Consider the following 22,656-nt stretch of genomic DNA (forward strand, 5'->3'; position numbering starts at 1 on the left):
CCCAGTACCTGTGGGTGGGTGTTCAGTGCCTGCTGTGCAGGCGGTGGAAGCCCTGGATCCCGTGCAATAAGCACCGTGCTCTTCGCTGTCTCACTGTCTGCTCCCGTAAAGGTTTAGTCTCAAAACCCCATCGAGGTTCTCTAGATCGTAGATCTACACGAGGGGGAAGGAGCCTGGTGGCACAGTGGTTCAGCGCTCGGCTCCAAATTGAAAGTCCAGTGTTTCAAACCCACCAGCCGCTCCATGAGAGGAAGCTCTGGCAGTCTGCTTCCATCAAGATTTCCAGCCTGGAAAACCCTACAAGGGAGTTCTGTTCTGCCCCATGGACTCCGTTTGGTAGAAGTGGTTTGGTTTAGGGGTCTGTGTGTGGCAGGAGCAGGTAGGTGGTGCAGGGGTTAAATGCTCAACTAGAAACCCAAAGGTCAGGGGCTTGAACCGACCAGCTGCTCTGTGGAGAAAGTTGTGACCATCGGTTTCCACACACTTTACAGCCTTTCAGCCCCTCTGAGGGCAGGTCTACCCTGTGCTGTAGAAAACCGAGACTTTCTGCGCCTGTTAGGATTTGCTATCTAGAAACCCTGGAGAGGGTCGCTGTGAGTTGGAATCAGAGTTTTGTTTGTCTTTAATGCATACGGGGAGTCTGTAGCGCTGTTCTGAGCCAGAACCAACTGCACGGTAGTGAATCTAGTTTACACACGGGGCGGGGGTCCCTCGGTAGGGCAAATGATTCATTAATACGCTTGGCCGGAGGTTCAAGTTCGCCGAGAGGTGCCTTGGAAGAATGAGTTGATGAGCTCCTTCGACTGAAAACTCTACAAAGCCCAGTTCCACTCTGACACACACGGCTTGCTTCGCCACGAGTTGGATCAGCTCAGCAGCACCTGGTTTTACATCACACGCTGTGCCTTGGGAGCTGCCAGCGTGGCTTTGTGTGTCAGCCACCTTGTCTGTACAGCAGGGGAGGTCTGATGATGGCGACGTGGCTGTCAGAGTGGAAAAGACCTGGAAGATGCTCTCGTTCCTTGTGTCTCACGGTGAAGCCCCTGATCCTGCAGGATCAGCAGCACCTGGCAGCCTGTTAGGAATGCAGAGCCTCAGGCCCACCTCTGAGCGAGCCCCCAAAGCAAACTCAAACTGGGTGCCATCCAGTGGGTGCTGACTCCTAGTGGCCCTGTAGGACTGGTAGAACTGCCACGCTGGATTTCTGAGACCGTCACTTGTGACAGGAGTAAAATGCCCATGTTTTGTTTGTTTTTTTCCTCATGGAGCAACTGGTGGTTTTGAACTGCTCACCTTGTGGTTAGCAGCCCAATGTGTAACCACAGGCCACCAGGGCTCCTACGCCCTAAGCCTCAGACCTCCTGAATCTGAATCTTCATTTTAACCCGATCCCCAGCTGAATCCCCAGCACATCAAAGTGTAAGAAGCCCTGATCTGTTTGTCCCGAGCTTTGCCCTGTTCCTCGGGGGCATCTGGGGCATCTGTTCACATCAGGCCTTCGCAGAGCCTGGGCAAGAGACCTGGGCAGCGGAGTTGGTTTCCAGCCCTCTGGCGGGATGTTCTTAATGATCTCAGGCCTGAGCCTGCGCTGGCACAGTGAGCTTTCCACGGTTTCATTTAAGCCTGTTTTTGTGATTAAACCTAAATTCTAGAACCAAAGCTCCTTGACTATATTCCATGAGAAAAATTAAAAAGGAATTGCTCTGAACAGAAGCCTTCTATTGAAGAAGGCCGGCAGGAGGGGCTGAGGGAGATGGGGTGACGTGTGTACCTGGCCCATAGGTTCTGGTACACTCCGCAGGCAGCTGTGAAGGGGCAAGGGGGCGGGGAGAGTGCAGGGGGGTGGGGGGGTGTGTTTCTGGTGACTAGATTCCCTACACTGTTGCATGAGATGGGGCTCCCAACACACTCTGGAGTAGCGCTTCTCTCATTGGTCGCTGGCTGCTTCACGTAAACAACTGTCAGGTGGAATGCCGTGAGAGCTAGCCATGCTCAAGAACTTGATTTAACTAATGTCGACCGTGACTGGCCGAGAGAGTGGTGTCACAGAGCGTTTCCCGGCTTGGACTCCTGGCGGCGAGTGGGAAGCTCAGCAGCAGCGTCCCGTGTGTCCGGGGCAGGCCATATAACCTGTCCGTGTACACAGCTGTTGTTTCAAGCGGGCACATTGCCTAGGGGGCATTCTTGGACCTTTGACCATGGCACCACATGCCACTCAGCATGGAGGGAGGGGCAGTAAAAAGAATAAAGAGCCCTAGTTGCACTCGGCTGGTGGGGACAGCCCACCATCCCTGTCTTATCCCGGTACCTGGTGTTAAAGTGGGTGGTGAGGAACCTGGAGTGCAGGATGCTCCAGCAGGAACTCATGCCGTGTCCTGACCTCCCCTGTGACCTCCAGGCTCGGTTTTCCGGGACGAGTTTGACCTGGCCATTCTCCAGCTGCAGGAGAACAACCGCCTGGAGATCCTGAAGCGCAAATGGTGGGAGGGGGGCAAGTGCCCCAAAGAGGAAGATCACAGAGCCAAGGGTAAGTACAGCCTGCGCCTTCCCCTCCTGCCGGGAATTCCAGGTGTTGGCTTCCGGAGCACGCTGAGAGCTCACCTTGGAAGGCCCCTGGGACAAGGTGGGGCTGGCTGTGGGTCAGTCTGGACCATGGTCTTGCTTGTTTTGTAGACACCCAGTGCCCACCCATCTCACCAGTCCTAAAGGCTCTGCCTCCATAAGGTTCCCTGACTCCAGCCACCTGTTAGTCCCGCATCTGCCTTGCCCATGTGCCCATCATCTTGCCCCTGCACGATACATTGCACTAGCCTGGTGTCCTGCAGCTTATCTTACCAGGGCCAGAGTGATTCTTTTTAAACCTGGGAGTCACATTACTGCATTCCCATGCACAAAACACTCATGGTGTCCCATCTCACTCAGACAAAACAGAAAAGCTAAACTTACCTTGGCCCCAAGGTCCATGTGACCTGCACCCACCTGAGACTCCCTTTTCTTCCTCACCAACAACTCCACCCATGCTGTCCCAAGGTTCCTGGCCTGTTGTCGCTTCCTGGTCTTTGCACGTGGTGTTCCCTCTGCCAGGAAAGCCCTACTCCAAGACCTCCTCCAGGCTGACCCTGCTGGAGAGGAGTCCTCCCTCTTCGTCCATTAACAACACTTCAGCTCCACATCCCTGCTGCCTCCTGACCCCTACTTAACTGGCCTCCACAGCCCTCCCTCGCTGGCATTGTATCTGTTCACTATTGACTTGCCCACCCCTCTACGAGGTGTAAGTGTCCTGGGACAGGGATGTGGCCCTCCTCACAGGCCTCAGGACCTGCCACGGGCTATTTTATTGGATGCACCAAGGCGAGACTGGTAAATTACATTGAATACAACAGTCACTGACTGACAGGCGCACTTGAGGCATCCCGCAGGCCTCTCACACAGAAACGCCCATCCAGGTCAGCCTGGGACAGTTTCAACATGACCTTGGTTGTAGGTTAGTTCATGCCTAGAAGCTATTCTGGAACTGTCTTCATGCTCAGAGAGCCTTGATTTGAACAATAAATCAGTCACCCTAGCCATCCACTAGAGCCTTGCTAAAATGTGCAGCAAATTGACCTATCCATGGTCTCCCCTGGGGAGGTAGCTGGGGAGTAACATGAATGTTATCATGTGCTTCACTCTTGGCTCAGCAGGAATGCTCATCCCTGGTGGGACAGGGAATGAGGAAATGGGCATCCCTAATGCCTACTTGGGGAGGGGGGTGTCTAGCCCTATCCATTTGCATGTCCAAAGGGCAGCTGTATAGAATCTGGCTGCCTTCCCTCTAGAAACACAGTGAGGCTACAGCCTTCCAGGCTCTCCACTCCCCAAAGGCCCAGACTGGCTACAGAGGGCAGTGACTGTTAGTGGGCATGGAGTGTGGGAGACCTCCTCCCTTGACTCCCAGCTCACCTGAGTACTAGTGCAGGGGGCTGAACTCACAGCCACTGAGTCAACACTGATTCATAGTGACTCGCTAAGACAAGGTAGAACTGTGAGTTTCTACTCCCATGAGTTTCCAAGATGCTAACTGTTTACGGGAGAAGAAAGCTCCCGATTTTCTCCCAAGGAGTTGCTGGTGGTTTCGAACTGCTGACCTTGCAGGTCGCAGCCCAACATGTAACCACAATGCCCCAGGGCTCCATGTTATTAGCATGCTGAGCCCCTGATGCATTACCTGTGGACAGCGGCAAGCACACCAGAGAGCTTTGGTGACAGTAGAAAGTGACCTGGCACCAAATGGGACCAGTGTAACCTGCCGGTGGCACCGGCACTGGGCTGCTCTCAGGACTTCAGGGGAGTCTGCCTTTGTTAGCTGTCTGCAGGGGAATCATCTTCCCTCTCAGCCATTTGATCATCAGGGATGTGTTGACTAACAGTGGGGCGCCCGAACACACTGCGTACTCCCAGGGAATGACAGAGAAGGCACTGTGCGGCCTTCCACCTGAGACCTGTCACATGACTGCGACAATGAAAGCCAACCCATTTGAAGTGATTAGCGAATGATTCCAGATGCCAGCCAATCTACAATGTGAGAAACGTGGCGGAGTCACGCTATTTGTTCAGAGAGGAAAAAAAGATGGGCGGGGCGGGGGGGGGCGGACATGGTGAAAATCATCAGGAGACAGTATGGACTGGTTACAACAACTCAGATATTCAGGATGCCCAGGGCCGGTGACGGCACCCCGGGGAGCAGGCACCCTGAGGGAAACTGGAGGCAGCAGACAGGACAATGAGCCCGCTCACTTCCCCCATTTGATTCCTGACTTCATGAGACTCGCTATTGAGTTGATCCCATCTCTCCTGTTCTCACTTTCATCTCCAACCTCTGAAACAGCCCCAGTACCTTCTCTTTGGTTCGCTTGTGCAGACAGCTGTGTGTGTTCGTGAATTCTGATCACTAAGGGGGGACAGGTGGAGGGGGGCAAAGTTGGCAAGCATGGGAAAGTGATCTAGAACCCCAGGCACCTCGCAGTTTTCATACTCAAGTGAGTATCATTGCCCCTTTTCGATGTCACCCTAAAGCCAGTGGACTGACGTTCCTCCTGAAAAGATGGCGCTTGTTGAATTGACAGTCGGCCATCCTTGTGACGGCTCTCTTCCCTCAAGCAGTGTACACAGAGCCGGGCTCCTGAGCATTGGCTTCCGTGGACTCCATGACGCAGACGCCCTGCTCATGTGGTTCGGAGCCTGTAGGCCACAGAAGGAAACACGGCCTGGACCTGTGCCCTCCTCGCAGTTGCTGCTGCAGCCACCTGGTCTAATCATCTCTCCCAAGGTCCTTTGGTGCTGCCCTTCCACTTCACTCAGCAAGAGGTCGTTTTCCAGGGCCTGGTTTCTCCTGGTTACACACACTAGTGCTCAAGATACGTGGCCTCACTTCCACAGCCTAGGCTGGCTGTCCTGCCTCCGAGAGAGTTTTGCTTGTCTGACGATCCATGGTGCTTTCCCTGTTCCTGGCCAGCGCCGTCCTTCAAAGGCATCCATTGCCCCCAAGTCTTCCTTAGTCACGCTCCAGCTTCCACGTGCAGATGAGGTGATTGAAAGGACCATGGTTTGGGTCAGGCGAGCCCTAGCACCAGTACTGGACAGGACACCTGACTCTCACTTCCCGGCTCTGGGGAACAGAGCTGATAAATAGAGGCCAAAGCCACCAGGAGGACTGAATGAGACAAATCACGAAAAGCCCTCGGCAGGATGCCAAAGCACAAAGTAAACGCGGACATGCTTCATTTTGAAATCTGCGGCGGAGGGGAAATGGAGGCACAACCAGAAGTCTCAAGAGTGCCCGCAAGTCACAGGTGCAGCCCTCGTCCTGGGCTCCTCAAGGCCGGGGTGCCTTCAGATCATACTCTGACACCGATTTTGTTTCTGCTTTCATCCGTGCCCAATAAACTCGCAACAGCTTAAGGACAAGATCTGTGTCTTATTCAGTTCTGTGCTTCAGTATCCAGCATATCACCCAGCATCAGTATTTGATGAAAGGATGAATGGAAAAAATCATAAATGAAAGAATGAGGAAACATGGTAAGGCTCTCCAGACTAGGTACCACTTCCTTTCTCATCCAAGACCTGTTCCCTCCCCAACAGGAAGGATGATACCCAAGGATGGCATTCAAAGTATTCATGATGGTCAACAAGCATCACTACAAACCACTGTTGACCAAACCAGGTGCGAGGATTGGAGATCATGGGGACACGATCCTGCCCTTAAGAGATTCAGAACCCAGCGAGAGGCGACATGGTAGCCATAGCGGTGGATTGTAGAGATGCAATGTACAATTGTAGAGATGCTTTTGTGGAGCTGTCAAGCAAGCCTGTGAAGCCCAGAGGAGGAAGTGATGAGTCTAATGAACGGCCAAGGAGGACTTTACAGACACAATTAGCCTGGACCTGGAAGTGTTCATTAAGTGCCATTGCTTTAGGAATGTGTAGAGTCCCGTTGGTCACAGTCAGAAATTGGTGTGAACAAGTAGGATGAGGAGGGAGTTAAGAGACCCTTGAGAGCTGGGTAAAGGCATCTGAACCGCAGGCCAGTCTGCATCAGACTCTCCCAGCCCACTGCACTTGAAGTCTAAAAGCCCCTTGCCTGAAAACCTTTGTTGTGCCCTAAAAAAGAGCAGTATTGCCCAGGCTCCCAGTCTGCAAACCAGATCAAAGAGGCCATCTCTTGGTGGGGGTGTGGGGGAGACAGGGTGGAGCTTCTGAACAGGGACTGCTTTGAATTGTGCTTGTTGCCTGTGGAGGCGACCACCTACAACTCAGCCTAGACTCCTGGTGCGCCCAAGCACAAGAGGGCCAGACCACCGTGTTCCACAGGATTTTCTCTGGCTGAGTTTCAGTCCATCTTCGCCTGGAGGCACCCCGGGAACCTGAGTAATATCAGAGAAACCGAGGAGTAGCCACTGCCAGACAGGTGGTGGCTGGTGTTCGAACCCAGATAGCCGGCATGGAGGAGGAGAATTCGAGTACATTACAGGAAGCACCAGCCCCTCGTGGGAGAAGGACGAGGCCTGCTACTCCTGTAAGGAGTTACCATCTCGGAAACCCTCGGGCGCTGTTCTACTTTGTCATGTGGGGTCGCTGTGAGTCAGAGTTAACCCGACAGCAGTGAGTTTGCCTCCAGCACTGCCCCCTACTGGAATGTAGTAGGGCGAGAAGGTGCTTAGGAGACAGAGTGGAGTCTCCAAGAGGTAAAGAGATTTTTCACTGTTTCTAGAGTTTGGCAAGCTTCAGAAATACATGCCCGGCCTCAATGGTAGAATGAGGGACAGGAGAGATAGCAGGGGCAGGCTCGAGTTTCCCGGGCCCAAGTAGGAATCATGGCCGTGCAGAGGGAATCCAGCATCAGACCAGGCATCTAGTCCCTAACCCCAAGTCAGAGCCTGTAACTGGCCTCCCTCCCCAACCCCAGAACTGAAGTTCCCCAGAACCGAAGTGCGTCTTGGAGAGTGGACAAGGGGAAGCCCTTGAAACTGACTGTGGTTAAATCTGAAATGACTGAGAAGTCTCTGCTTTTGGCGAGCGGGTGGCAGTGGGAGTTGGAGACAGAGAATTGAGTTCATTTGTAGGAAAAGAAAGTTAATCATTTTTGCAGAGTTATTACATTTTCAAATTCTTCCACCCCCTGCAGAGTTTCAGGAAGACTGATCAGATAGCAGCAGAGTTTGAGGGTGAACAGAGAGAGACAGGCCGAAAGGCCAGGCTCCCATGGAAGATGGAAGGGGTGGGTGAGCAGGGCGGGTCCTATCACTTTGGGGCCCAGGTTTCCCCTGGCACAGAGAAAAGGGAAAATAGACAGTGGGTGTCAACGTACAGAGGTCCTGAACCCTGCAGAAGGTCCCGGGTGCTGTCCCACAGCCAGCACTTGCTTTGCGATGAGTCGGGGACAGTATCGATGAGCAGGAAGACCTGAGAGAGGCTCTCTGGGAGATGCCCTGCAATCATCACGAGAGCCAGGGACTCCAGCCAGGGCAGCTCCTGCCAGGGTGATGCCATGGTTCCATTTGTGCCTGGGCGGGAGCCCAAACCGGCATTACTCCGAGAGTCCAAGGGCTTCCTGGCCACAGGAGACTCCATGTGGCATCCTGAAAGCCAACCAAGAGTCACTGGGGGTGGGATGTGTGTGTGTGTGTGTGTGTGTGTGTGTGTGTGTGTGTCGCTAGACTTGGGCAGAGCACTGCTCACAAGGGATCTTCCAGGCTGTTGGAGAATAGCCACAGGAGCAGAATGGTCCTGAAAGATCTTTTTCCCTAAATCTTTAAATGGCCACCCAGAATTAAGCCATAGAAACGTATTCCACCCCACCCCCACCTTTATCTCAGATCACAGGGCCTCTGAATCAACTCAATGGCAGTGAACACAGGGACTCCTTTCTTCTTGCCATGGCGGCTCCTGTGTGACTTTGTTAGGATTCAAATCCATTACCTTTCACATGCATCTAAAGACATGAGATTACAGGACAGACAGAAAGGGGTGAGGATGGGGGGTAAAGGAGGGGTGTATCCCCCCCAGACCTCTGAAACAGATAGCTGGAGGCACTTTGGTTTCCATTAGAAAGTACAAACAATGCACCGTGCTGGACACAGCCCTGTTTGTTCTGCTGTTGTCTTGTTTAAATGGGAGGCATTTCTAAGGAAATACAACTAACCCCACCCCCCTCTCATCTAGGATGGCAGCCCATGCCACTGCCAAATTCCACAGAAGCGTTCTGCCATGGGGCAGTGCTGCCAATCCTACACCCGTCACGTCTGCCTCCCAGTTTCTCTGCCTGCTTATAGTTCAGTGACCAGCCACCTTCTAATGCAGCTAAAAAAGTAATTAAAATAAAACACCACCAAGTGGCAGATTGTGTGGAAGACTAGACATTTTCAAAAAGCTCTCTGCGTTAGTCCAAGCTGCCTCCACTCTTTTGCCTTCTCTTTGCAAAAACACTTGCTTTATTTATTGGTTTGGGGGGTTGTTGGTTTTTTTTTTTTGTTTTTTTTTGCAGTTGTTTTGGTTTGGCGTGGGTGTTTTGTTTTGTTTTCCTCAACTACAAAAAGGACAATCACTAGTGACTCACAGATGCCAGCTCCCAATTCCAGAGGATTGGATTACCTGAAGCTCTATTACCTAGAACAATAGCTAGACAAAAAGGTGGTCTGTGAATTCCAAGGAAATTAAATACCTTTATCTTGAAAAACACAGCCTTCAAAGGAGCATAAATACACCACCAGGCTGTGAAAATCAGGGTCCCCTTTCAAGAATGGACTCACAGAATCCTTAGAGAGCAGGAAGTTGGCTGTCTGGGAGTGAAAGTGTGAGACATCTTAGGAGGAGTGGGGGTGGTGACGAGAGGAGGGGCATGCTGGAGATCTTTCCTCTCTTTTTCTTCTCAGGGAGCCCAGCCTGGAGATCCTGGGTCTCTGGTTTCTCTCATGGAGCCAAGACTGGGAACTTGGATGTGGGAGCTTAGACAGTAGTGTCTCATGGAGATTCCTGGAGAAGCCCACAGAGGAAGCTCTCCCCGGTCACATCAGATGGGTTGGTGGGAGACTGAGAAACTGGGGGAGGGTGCAGACAGGAAGCATTGTGCATATCAGTGCCCCCCCCACCCCAATGCGGAACAAAGGAGATCCATGATCACAAAGGCTGCAGCACAACTTGGTCTGGGAGGCTGCGCCAAGATGAAGTCAATGAATCATCGATTCCAAGACAGGATGCCCTGCTTCAAAGGCATGAAGGGTCTTTGGCTGCTAGCTTGTGCATGGGATCCTCTTGCCAGTTGTTCTGGGGGCTCCCAGGAATGCATGTGGCCCTCAGGATGGAACTCAAGTTCCGTAGTGACAGGGCTGCAACGGGCCAAGGACTCTGACACAGGCTTCATATTAGATTCCAGCCAGCTACCTGCTAGTGATGCCCCTCGGATGAGTTACCTGACTACTCCGTACCTTAAAGGTAAAGGTCGTGCTGCTGTGGTTGGCATAGTAGCCTCAGGAGGAGATGCTGCCTTTAGTTGCTATGGAGTTGGTTCTGACTCATAGCAACTTCAGGAACAACAGAACAGAATGTGACTGGGCCCTGCTCCTCCACCATCACTGCTCTCGGCCCCAGGCCATTGCTGGAGCCACGTGTCCAGCCCAGAGGCCCAGCCTCAGGGGTGATATCCATTCTGATCCAGTGTTTTCATTGATTGATTGTCAGAAACAGATCACCAGGCCTTTCTTCCTAGTCTGAGTCTGGAAACTCCACTGAAACCTGTCTAGCAGTGTGTTAGACAGGGATCTCCAGAGAGACAAAAACTAACCTCCTCAAGCAGGTTTGGAATACCCATGGCAGAGCTTCCAACATTGTTGGAGCTCACAAGCCACCAAAAAGGATGACGAGAGGAGGGCGGGTGGCGGCTGTCACCACTCAGACAGGTAACTGTGTTTCGCACAAAGCATCTGCCTCAGAGCCAGGTTTTTCCCAGCTGTACCGCTCACCTGTGAAAAGTTGGGCAACCTACTTAAGTTCTCTGACTATTTGTTTCTTTCGCTACCAAATGGGGCCAGGGCTTTGCAAGATTTTTTTTTTTTCATGAATGGCTTGAGCTCAATTTTTGATACATGGTCAAGTGCCCATGCAGCTACCCCTAGAGTTTTGACGCATTGTGAAATATGACATATGCCCTGGGCATCTCCCTTCTGTTGGGTGGCGCGCTCCCTGGTTTCTGAGGCCACTCGCTCCAGCACCTGTGAAGTCTCCTCGCTCGGTGGGTGCCACGGTGCCTGGAAGAAGAACTGGTCAGTGCAGCTTTCTCAGTCCTTCCGGCGCAAACGTGACGGGAAGGCCGGGCAGGCCAGCTCACACGCGGGGACCTGAAATTGCCCCCTACAGTGGATCAATCTGTGGCAATGGGACCTTTTCATACAGTGCCTGGGTGCAGGGGAACATAAAGGAGCCCTGGTGGCAGCCATGGTCAGCAGGGGGCTACTAACTGCGTGGCTGATACCCCCAACCCACCAGCCGTTCTGCAGGAGCAAGATGAGGTCGTCTCTTCTCTGACGACTTGTGGCTGCAGGACCCCCGTGGGGCAGCTCGACTCTGTCCAACAGGGTCGGCTGTGAGTCAGAATCGACTCAACGGCAGTACGTTTGGGGTTTCGTGAAGCATGGCTGGGAAATAGAATGCGTTTGAAAGCTATATTGGTAAAATAACATTTAAAAATCCACGTTCTTGTGAAAGGCTTCTAACCTGTGACCAATGGACGGAGCTCGGCACCTAGCCCGGGGCTGGGCTCCTGGCCACTCCCCATACACTGTCGCCTGAAATCAGAGAACAGGCACGTGGTCGCTGGCTGGGATTGTGACAGCAGGCCGCCCTCTCTCAACGCACATGCATTCTCTCTATCTGCTTCAGCGACTCTTGGGGCCCCTGCCTCTTGACCTCACGGGACACAGCTGCCACCCCCTGCTTTGTTCAAAAGAACTTCCCGGATGCATCTCAGTCACAAACTTCTAGTTGCTACCAGGAGGTGGGGGTTCCTGGGTGGTGTGCACAGTTAATGCGTTCAGCTGCTCACCAGGAGTGCCTCCGAAGAAAGGCCTGGTGATCTAGGTCTGAAAAGGGAGCCACGGAAAACCCTCGGGAGCACGTCTAATGCATATGGGGTCGCCATGAGTCAGAACCCCTCCATCGAACCGGGGCTTCGCTTGTCTTGTTTGTGACCAGGTGATGTGGGAGGCGTTAAGTCAAAGATGTCTCTGCACCCCCAAAGTGACCGTTATCCAGTCAGAACTGAAGGAAGTGCAGGGGCTAGGTGGGCGGAGGAGATTCAGAACGCTGCATCCAGTGTGTCACCCCTTCTGTGGCTCAAGGGGCAAGCACACTTGTTCATTCGCGTCTGTGACCTCTCGTTTGTATTTCTGGGCAATCTGTGCGGGGTGACACCAAAGTTGGGATGTAAGCATCCAGGAGTTTGCAGGCGAGCTTTGTTCTATTTCGGCACAGGCAGCACTATTGCAGGCCACCATGCAGGCTCAGAGGAGCAAGCGGCAGGAGAAAACCCAGTCCTAACCGCCATCTGTCCCGATGGCTCCTGTGTGGTCCCATCTGAAGGCAGCAGGAGGGGCTGGTTAGGTAGCTTCCCAGTACCTCGGGCAGGTGTTTCTGAACCTGTGAGAGCCACAGGGCTTTCCAGGCAGGCTGGAGGGAGCCCCCTCAAAGGCTGCTTCTGATGAATGGCTGTGTGCAGGGGTGGGGTGGGGAGCATTTGATGTCTAGGAGAGTGACTGATGACACTGCGAAGTCCAACTGCTGCACTCCCCCAACACCCGCGTCCCGCTTCCCGCTCCATCTGTTTCTCAACCCTGACTCTGCCAGCAATCTATTCTTGCTCCCTCTTTCCAGTAAGTTCCTCAAAGCAGCGATGGCATACCAGCCTGACTCCTCTGGGGAAGAGGCCCCCTCTGCTAGGAATCTCAGCACCGGAGCCAACCCCCCCCCCCCCACCACCCTCCCCCGCCCCAGGAGCATGCTGGCCCTGAAACAGGAGAAGCTGGGAAAGAAGGACTTGCAGTGACTCACGGTTCCTACTGGGACCCGGGGGAAACCTTCCCCGCTTGGATCAGAATTATCCCACCAGAAACCAAAGCCACCCTAGAGCAGTTCAGAGCCCTGTGGGGTCACTGTGAGTTGGAAGTGATTCTGTGACAGTGGCTTTGGTTCCTGGTTGGTTACGGGAAACTGGTACCGTGATGGCAGGGTATTCACAATCTAGTGGGAAACTCTGATGTACAAACTTCAACTGATGTATTATTTTATGTAGTATTCACACAATAGATTGGGGAGGCCCCAAAAAAGGTGTGAGTAACAGCGTCAAGTAAGACCAGAGAAGGCAGCCCGGAGCTAAGTCTTAAAAGCAAAGTAAGAGGTCGGCAGACACGGGCTGGGGATGGGGTAGGTTCCAAGAAGAGGTGGTAAGATGAGTAAAGGGACAGAAGGTGGGCGCACCAGTGATGTGTACTGGGCACTGTAAACAGTTCTGGTGACTGTGTCACGGTTGGAGTATGCATTGCAGTCGCTCTCTCAGGCTCCTCTGTAAAGCGGGATCCAGAAGGACACACACACAAGCAGGGGGGCCTTTAGAGGCTGCTGCACTGGTCCTAGCAAAATAGTGGGGCTCTCAACAGGAAAGGGGTAGAACAGAGAGGATGATAAGAACTGAAAACTCTTTAGGACGTAGGATCACCAGGACTTGGCAATCGCCAGTGCATGGAGAAGAGGCAAAAAGCCGCATGCCAGGAAGTGAGGTCAGAATGGTGCACCTGAGGAAGCAAAGGAGACTGGGAAGATTGGAAGAGACCTTGACTTTATGGAAAAAGGAAATCGGGTTGTTGCCATGTCATATACTAAAAGAACTCTAGTAAGACCAACCCTGAGAATTCTCCAGTGGGTTAGAAACAAAATGTCCACCAGTAACCGGTGAGGGCAGGGACATAAGACCAAAATGCACGGGAAGAGGTATGAATAGAAAGGATAGTAAATTCAGAACTGAGTCCGTTTCTCCTTCCAATAGCATAGAGTAGCTTGGTCTGGAATGTTTTCAAGAGTTCAAATTTACATTTCACAACTTGGGGTGGGGAGAGGGAAGGGAGACAGGCTTTCACATGCAAAAAGAAGATTGTAAAATTAAATTAAGACATGTTTAATTAAATAGCTTCAGGATGTAACATTGTTTCAACTTCATTAATTTTTAAATTTAATATTCATGAAAACTTCATTACATTTAGAGACAGGTTTTCCATTAGTTTTTTTTTTTCCATTTCAAAAACATTGCCCTGTGTGCACAATGATTGCTGAGAAATAACAGCCAATAGTAAATGAAGGGCTCTTTGTTGTTCAGTAATATCACAAGCAAAAAATTTTAAAGCATTTAACATTAAGATGTGGATGCATTTTCTGTGAGATGGGACCTTACAGTGAAAGCTGAGAGACTTCAGAATGTCTCAAAATAGTTTGGATATAGACAACTTAAAAAAACAAACTTGGCCATGGAAGGCAGGAAAGAAAAAGGATATTCACTAGACAAAGGTGAAAGAGTAGAATTTTCTTTAAGAAGAGAGAAACTTGCGTGTGTGTATATGCTCCGAGAGTCCGTGGGAAGTTGCTAATCACAAGACGGAGGAGGCAGCTGGAGTTCAGGTGGCAGAGTTTGGATTGAATTGTGGCCAAAGGAACATGTGTTATAAATCTTAACCTCTATGCCTGTGGGTATAATCCCATTTGGGAACGGGCTGCCTTTGCTGTGTTCAGGGGATAGGATTCCTGTAGGGTGTGTCTTGGATCAGTCCCTTGGGAGATAACAGATTAAACAAGCAAGTGAACACAGCAGAGAGAGATTGGGGAAGAGAGACTAAGCCGCATGAAGATCGACCAGCAACAAAAACTCAAAGAGATCAGGGCCTTCCTTGAGAATTAACAAAGAGAAAACTTGTTCCCAGGTTCCCTCAAGCTGGCAGCTTGAATTCAGAATACAAGACGCATAAACATTGAGGAAAATAAATTTGTTTGTTTAGGCCATCCATTTGTGTTCTTACTGCTACAGTGACAGTAAATGACTATGGCAGAATTTGGTACCTGGAGTGGGGTGCTGCTCCAATGATACTTAGAACGAGGCTGTGGTTTTGGAATTGGTAATGAGTGAAGGCTGGAAGAGATCTTAGGGACCTAACAGTAAACTTGAATTGCCTTGAAGAGAAGGTTGGCAGAATTATGAACAGCAAAGGCACTTCTAGTGACGGGTCAGAGGAAGTAAGGAGCGCTAGAGTATCATCTTAGAGAGTACAGACGGTGACAGCAACAAAAACTCGCTAACAATATGATGTTCACGTGTTTCTGGCGAGATTTTAAAAGGAACTGATGAACATGTGATTGGACAATTGAGGAAACAACCCACTACTGTCAAGCTGATTCTGACTCATAGTGATATCACGGGACAAAGTAGAGCTGCTGCATAGGTTTTTCCGGAAGGGCGCACACAGTCGCATCTTTTCCCCTTGAGGTGTGGTTTGAACCGCTGACCTTGCAGGCTAACACGTTGTGTTACCATGGATCCTTGATGCAGGAAGGGCAATGTTTTGCACGCAGTGACAAAGAACTTTGTCTGAATGATGTTCAGCTGTTTGGTGGATGGTAGAAATTGTAAGTGATGTGCTTGGAGATTTCTAATCAACAGCTTAAAGGGGCTACGTGGTTTCCCTTGCTGCTTACGGTAAAATGCTGGAGGAAAGAACTGAACTTAAAAACGATCTGTACAAAATGTAAAAAGAACTTGAAGATTTGAAAATTCTGTAGTACAAACTAAAGGCATGTATACAATGTTCACCAAGGATGTGGCTACAGAATCTTTGTTAAAGAGATTAAGCTCGTGGCTGTTGGAGCTAACCACCCAGAATATCCATCGTCTTAGAATGAAAGGGTCCATGGAAGGATGAAAGAAACTCTGCCGCTTGGAATTCCACAGGCAGGAAACAGGGCAAAGGAGCTACATCTGTTGTCTTCTAAATATAACAAATGAAATGAAAGAAAGAAAATGCTGTTAGAGCCTTTGGGAGATCACCAGACCTGCTGAAAGGTGGGACCACTGCCTCATAGGTTTCAAGGAGCCAGATCGGCACCAACTTGGTTCTGGAGTGGGGCGCTGCCACTGAAGTGTGCTGGGAGACAGCGCATGGCTACCATGCCCAAGGAACAGCAGAGAGGCCTGCTGGAGCTGAGGGGGTGTGGCCATCATTCAGATGGATTTGGGGACTGCTCCAAGTTCAGGGAACTGTCCATCCCAGTAGGCCTGCAAGGTAGAGTCCAGGTCTGAGGCACCTCCACAGAGAATCCAGATGGCATCACCAACCCTCAGAATCTAGTTCCTTTGCCCAAATGTATCAAAAACAGGATTATTTTCAATTGTTCTGATAGGTTTGGGACTTGCTTGATACCATTATTCCTTCTTTTCCTGCAATCTCTCCCATTTTTAATGGAAATGTAAACTTTGTGTCTATACCGCCATTGGAAACAGATAACCTGGAGTCTAGATTGCATAGATTTGCAGCTGAAGAAGAATTTTGCTTCAAGATGCAATACGCCTAAAGATTTTATGTAGACGATTCAGAAAATCAGATTTGGGACTTGGAGTGAAGTTAAACTTTGAAGACAATATGATAGAGTTTTGTATATGAGAAGGACAGGGATTTGAGGGGTGCAAAGGGTAGATTGTTAGGGATTGAATTATGCCCCCCCTCCCCAAATACATATTATAGAGTCTAACCTTTAGGCCCATAATTATAATCCCATTTGGGAATGACTTGTCTTTGTTATATTCATGAGGTAAGGTTAGTATAGGGAGTTTCGTAAACCAGTCTCCTGGGAGATATAAAAGATTATACAAGCAATTGGAGGTGGCAGAGAAAGATTGAGGGAGAACATTGCCAAGCCACATGAAAATCACCCAGGAGCAGAAGTTCCAAGACCCAGGGACCTTCCTTCAGAGAGGACAGACAGAGTAAACCTTCCCTTAGGCCGGCATCCTGAATTCAGACATCTAGCCTCTAAACTATAAGAAAATAAGTCTGTCTATTGAAGCCATTCACTTGTGTGCTATTTCGGTCACAGCAACACTAAATAACCAAGACCAAGAGGAATGTCTCTTCACAGAAGCAATACAAGCAGGTAGCTAATATCCCTCTAGAGCAGTGATTCTCAGCCTCCCTATGTCTCAATCCTTTAATATGGTTCATGTTGTGGTGACCGCCCCCAAGCATAAAATTATTTTTGTTGCTACTTCACTGTCATTTTGCTACTGTTATGAATTGGGTGGCCCCTGTGAAACGGTCATTCGACCCCCAAAGGGGTCACGACCCACAGGTTGAGAACCACTGTTCTAGAGGTATCCTCGTCCTTTCTTCCATATCAGGCAGAAATATTTCAAAGCGATGGTGGAGTCTGGAAGAATCTTCATACTCTGGGGAGGCCTTGTCTCCGCGCAGGTAGCTGTCCCTGGTGATCTCCCTGCAACCTCACTCCACAGACCCACATCCTAGGAGTTCTTCTCACGCCCGACCTGGACTGCAGCAACAGCCTCACACCCCACACCTCACACAGGGAGACTTTGGTGCCTCCTCTCCCGTGTCCCCTCGGTGCCCATTGCCTTCTGGCTTCCTTAACTCACAGCCCCCTCCATTCATGTGGAATTGGATGCCCATATTCCCACGATCAAAACATTCTCTTTAAATGGCTTACGTGCAGAGGACCAGGTGTTCAAATGAACCCCAGTCACCTTCCTCCTGGAAGGTAAAAACCTACTCCAAATGCTCGCTTCATTTCCTCAGATTGGATATTTTAGTGATCCACTGATTTTGACTATTCAACATGGAGGATCTTGCATTCACACGGGTAATCAGGAGTTGATGGTATGAGCCTGTGCGGTCCAAGGATTATAAATAACAAAATCCAAACCCAGAGGAGGAATGTTATTGGAGCTTACACTCGGTTTGCAGGAGGCTCTGGATGACAGCGTAAACCCAAAATCTACTTGCAGAGTTCTCACAGGGAGTGGGTGTCGGATCTCTCTCTACAGGCTAACCTTGGCCTGAACCGTGTTCTTAAGAGGAGCCTCAAATGTACCCCCAAGCCCCTACACTACCTTGTTAGCATTGTCCGTTTGCAACTCGGTCCTGCCTTCTATTCTTACTCCAGCTATGATTTGTTTTCTTTCTCCCAAAATGCCTCGTGCTCAAATGCCCCATAATCCAAAACCTGTCCCTGTGTCTCCAGATGCGAGGACAACTGTTCAAGAAAATGTAATCCCTTCAAGATCTCTATGGAGAACAGGGGAAAATACCAGGTTCCTCACGGAGACGATGCAAGACTCAAATTCTAGTTATTTGCATGACTTTCGAGATTTGGGGTAGGAGGCTTACGGTGTGTTTGCCTGTTGCTCTATGCTGTTTGTTGTTTCTCTGCTGTCTTGCAGGCCTGGGCATGGAGAATATTGGCGGAATCTTTGTGGTTCTTATTTGTGGCTTAATCGTGGCTATTTTCATGGCCATGTTGGAGTTCTTATGGACTCTCCGACACTCAGAAGCAACCGAGGTAAACTTCCAAAGGGGAACGGATAGTAATGACAGATGGGCCCACGTTTCCCTGCTCCGACCGTCATTCCAACAACGACGCACATCCGGAGCTCCCACAGAGCCAACGTGGTGGGGGGTGGGGGTGGAAAGAACTCCAGGCCTGGAGATTGACACATGGCTTCACTTAGTACTAATTATGCAGCCATCGAAAAGGCACCTAACCTCTCTGGGCTCCATGGTCGTCTTTGAAATGGCTGAGCATAAATACATATGTGAAAAAGCTTTGTGAGTAAAACATTCCTATGTATAGTTATAATTCCAGATGCAGAAAACCAGGAAAAATACCAGGTTACTAATGGAAAAGGTGATATAAGTCCTTCCATTGTGAGGGCTTGGTTTTGTGGGGTTTTTTTTAGGGGGGGTTACCTTATAGGTGAAGACACTTAGAGATATTGCGACTCACTGGAGCACATGAATTATGTGTCCTCGTAGCTTTGAATAAGCGTGGGTAAGTCAAAACTTCGGGGAGATTGGAGAGTCTGCGGAGTAGGAAGAGTGCGTGCTGCTCGTCTGTCCTCACCCAGGGGAGGGCACTTGTCAGTGGCATTATAAAGTTCATGAGATTCTCTCTCCGTCTCTCAACTCTGGATTCTCCCGAATGCCCCTCCCCTTCTTGCCCCTGGAAGAAAAGCGCATAACTGTGCAGGCCCTCTAAGAACATGGCGTCCAGCCTCTCCATTCACTGCTGTGCTGAGCCTCCTCCCCCATCTCTCAGAAGGGGCTTCCACGCCACCAGCCACTGGTCAGGGCCTCTGATCCTTCACGTGCAGAAGCTGGCTTTACCTCTCGTCTCCCCCAAGAAATCTGCAGTGACCAGCCCCAAGTTAAAATCCTCACCTAAAACAATCCCACAGCTGTAGGCACTTCCCACACCTGCATTCAGGTGAGCAGGTGTTCTGATTCATCTCCTTGGCCCTGCTCTTGAACTCAGCTTCTCGCCACTGCTCAAGGACTACCCCTTTTCTCTCCCTGTGGTGTTTTCCAGCCTTCTCTCTCCTGCAATCAGTAAACAGGCGTTTTTCTCATAATTAAATATGGCAGCGACATTATATGGGTTTTACCCTATCCCTCCCCTCTTCTAAAACAGGGGTTCTTCTGCCTCTGTCTCCAGTTCTCCTCCTCCTCCTCCTTCTTTTTTAACATTTTATTGAGGGCTTTTACCGCTCTTGTAATGATCCATGCATCAATAGTGTCAAGTGCATTTATACCTATGTTGCCATCATAATTTTCTAGATGTTTATTTGCTGTTAGGTCTCCAGTGCTTCACGACCCATTCAGTCCTCAATTCAGGGCGTCTGAAGGACTATTGCCAAGGGGTCTGAGGCTCCCACTGGACAAAACCAAAGAGAGCCCATTAGACCTCATTGCGCCTCAATGTAGCCTGTGAAGATGTGGACAATTCCTTCTGGAAACTCTTGGTTCCCCTCCTACTTCTCGCTTTGGCTCTGCTGGCTTTCTTTCTGTGTCCATCCCTTAAATGGACTTAGTTCAGTTGTCCCTTGCCTGTGAAACTTTCCCCAACCGCCTTGCCCTCTCCCCTAAAGCAGTCAAGTGCATCAGGATGCCTCCTCCTTTCCACCGCCTTTGTAGTTGACACACAGAGCACATATACCCTGTGGTATACTCTTATGTCAACCTCCCTCATAGGCATTGAACACCTTAAAAGCAAAACCTACGTCCTCTCTCTCTGTCTCTCCATGGCGAAGCGCAATGCTTGGCACACTGGGGCAGTTGTTGAGTTACGTTCTTGTGACATGAAACAGGTTGAACAGGTTTATTCTTTTTGTCGGCATCATAGTTATTGTAAGCATAAGGAGGGTAAGGGACTTACCTAGAGTTTCTGCTAATTATTAACAATGAGTCTAGGATCCAGCTCTCAAATACTCACTCACTCAGTCCCTATTCCATTCGCTCACACTGCCTCTCTGTAGCTGCTTCAGGCAGAAAATTTGCACATTTAGTTATTCTCGCGAGAGCTCAGAGCACTACCAACTGTTAGGATGAAGGGCAAAAGCTACTTCATCTATTCATCTGTGATAGAACAATAGACCCCCAATAGAGCTGAAAGAACATGAACCTGGATTTTCCCATCTCACTCCAGAAAAATGTTCTTTCTAGCACACTTACGTTCGAATCCTGGATCCATTCTGTTAGCCAAGTAACTCGTGGCAAGCTATGTCTCTAAGCCCCAGAGGCACGGTGGGTTACCAGCTGGGCTGCTACCCATAAGGTCAGCAGTGTGAAACAACCAGCTGCTCCTCTGGAGCAAGATGAGGCTCTCTGCTCCCGTAAGGAGCTCCAGTCTCAGGTACCCACAGGGGCACAGGCCCACTCTGATAGGATGCAGTTCTCTCTGTCCTGCCAGGTCTCGCTGTGAATCACAACTGACTCCATGGCGGCGAGTTCAGTCTGTGTGCTCTTACAATACCTGTAGTTCCGAGTGCTGTTCTTCAGGGGATTCCGTGAATGGAAGCCTTCTCAGAGCTGCAAGCAAATGGTGTCAGGATGGTAGTGGAAAGAAGTGGTATCAGATGGACATGAGTAGTGCAGGCTCAGGGTTTTTCACCCACGAGCCTCAAACCAAGAGAGCCCAGAAAGTCCCACGTTTTCATAAATTATTGTAAGTACACATGACAGCAAAACTTGGTTTGAACCGATCCGAGGCGGCTGTTTATGGCTTTATTTTTTCTCACCTCGTGGGAGCGCACATGCCTGTTGCTACAGGAATATGAATGCGTTCCAATATTGGGTCTGACCCAGGCTCCTGTGAGCGTGCTACGTGATGGCTGTGCTGTATTCCTTTCCTAAAACCCAACAAATTCCGAATTCCGGCCCACAGCTGGGCCGGAGAGTTTCATATGAGGATACTGTCTTCCCTGTGATAGCTATGAGAGGCCCTCTGTCCACCCCAGCCAGCTGCTGCACTCAAGGCTAGAAGAATGCCCACGTGCACACAGCAGTGAAAGACTGATGCAGGCGCAATGGTGGTTGCATGCAGGTGAGGGGTTGTTTCCTTAGTGATAACCTCCCAGGGCCAAGTTTCACTACGATCAACAACCCAAGGGTGAACATTTCAGGGAGAGGATTTGTTGACTCGATAGGAAGAAGGATCTAGCAGCTAGAACTGGGCACTTTCCTGAGCTGGCTGTCCTTGAAAGTGACCAAATTGACAGGGAGGACTATTATGAAGGATGCATGACTAGCAAACGCAGGGTGGGATTGACAGATGGTCTGGGAGGCCTTCCAGATCCTACGGGACAATCTGTCCCCCAACAGACCCTCAGGGGACCGTGGGGGCTGGTTCTGAGAGGCTGGACTGTGACCTCCTTCTCTCCTCCAGGTGTCTGTCTGCCAAGAGATGGTGAGTGAGCTGCGCAGTATCATCCTGTGTCAGGACAATACCCACCCCCGGCGACGGCGCTCGGGGGTGCCGCAGCCCCGACCCCCCATCACCGAGGAGCGCAGGCCCAGGGGCACAGCCACGCTCAGCAACGGCAAGCTGTGCGGGGCCGGGGAGCCGGACCCCATCGCCCAGAGACTGGCCCAGGAGGCGGCCCTGGTGGCCCGTGGCTGCACACACATCCGGGTGTGCCCCGAGTGCCGGCGGTTCCAGGGCCTGCGCGCCCGCCCCTCGCCTTCGCGCAGCGAGGAGAGCCTGGAGTGGGAGAAGACCACCAACAGCAGCGAGCCCGAGTAGCCCCTGCCCGCGGAGTCGAGACAGCAGAGGCCCGGCAGGCACCCGCTATCCGCCCGGAGCCCGGCCTTGTACAGTGTCATGACTTCTCTCGGGATCTGGGATACGGGAACTTTGCAAAAGAATCAAAGAGCCGACGGCCCGGCCCTGAAACAGCGCCCAGGTCCGGAAAGGGGTCCACGAGAGACATCGCAAGCACGTGGCCACCGGGAGCCCAGCTTCTCTTGCCGGGCCCTTTCCCACCCACCAAAAATAACATGGGGCCTGGGGTAGGGTCGCTGCCCGACTAGCCCTGCCCACTCATGGGTGGGAGCTTCAGTGGAGTGTCCCCCGAGGACGGGGCCATTGTACCCCAACGCTAGTTCTTACAGGAAAAAAAAAATTAAACTCAACAGGGAAGGTTGGCTTTTTTTTTCTTCTGGTTTTGTATATAGTTTTTCTTTTCCCTTTTTTTTTGCTTCGCCTTTTCTTCTTTGTCTTCTTCTTGGTCCTGACGTTTGCTGTCTGGGTTGTAGGGGTTTGCTTTTGTTTGTGGGCAGGGGAGGGGGGAGCTAGCATTGGAAAACGGAAGTCTAAATAGTTCCCGTCCTTTTCCTGAATTTTACGCCACTGGAGTTGCCGATGAGGAACCCTGGTGATGTGCGGTGGGCAGGGGGCGAGGCGCGGGGGGCTGCCATCCACAGAGTCAGCAGTTGAAAACCCCCAGTCGCTCCAAGGGAGAGAGATGGGCTGTCCACTCCTGTAAAGCATCCCAGGCTCTCGGAAACCCACTGGGCAGCTCTA

General features: G+C 50.9%; 1 protein-coding gene across 4 annotated transcripts in view; it reads left to right on the forward strand.

Moving 5' to 3' along the window:
• GRIK4 (glutamate ionotropic receptor kainate type subunit 4) overlaps positions 1–21,876 on the forward strand; it is a 435,808-nt gene extending 413,932 nt beyond the window's left edge. For all 4 annotated transcript variants that reach the window (XM_075548795.1, XM_075548797.1, XM_075548798.1 and 1 more), the window contains 3 exons: positions 2,399–2,527; positions 18,020–18,138; positions 21,520–21,876. In XM_075548795.1, coding sequence (XP_075404910.1) covers positions 2,399–2,527; positions 18,020–18,138; positions 21,520–21,876 — 605 coding nt within the window. The remainder of the gene's footprint in view (positions 1–2,398; positions 2,528–18,019; positions 18,139–21,519) is intronic.
• Positions 21,877–22,656: the final 780 nt, after the last annotated feature.

Source organism: Tenrec ecaudatus, chromosome 4 (genome assembly GCF_050624435.1).
Source record: "Tenrec ecaudatus isolate mTenEca1 chromosome 4, mTenEca1.hap1, whole genome shotgun sequence".
Taxonomy (NCBI): domain Eukaryota; kingdom Metazoa; phylum Chordata; class Mammalia; order Afrosoricida; family Tenrecidae; genus Tenrec; species Tenrec ecaudatus.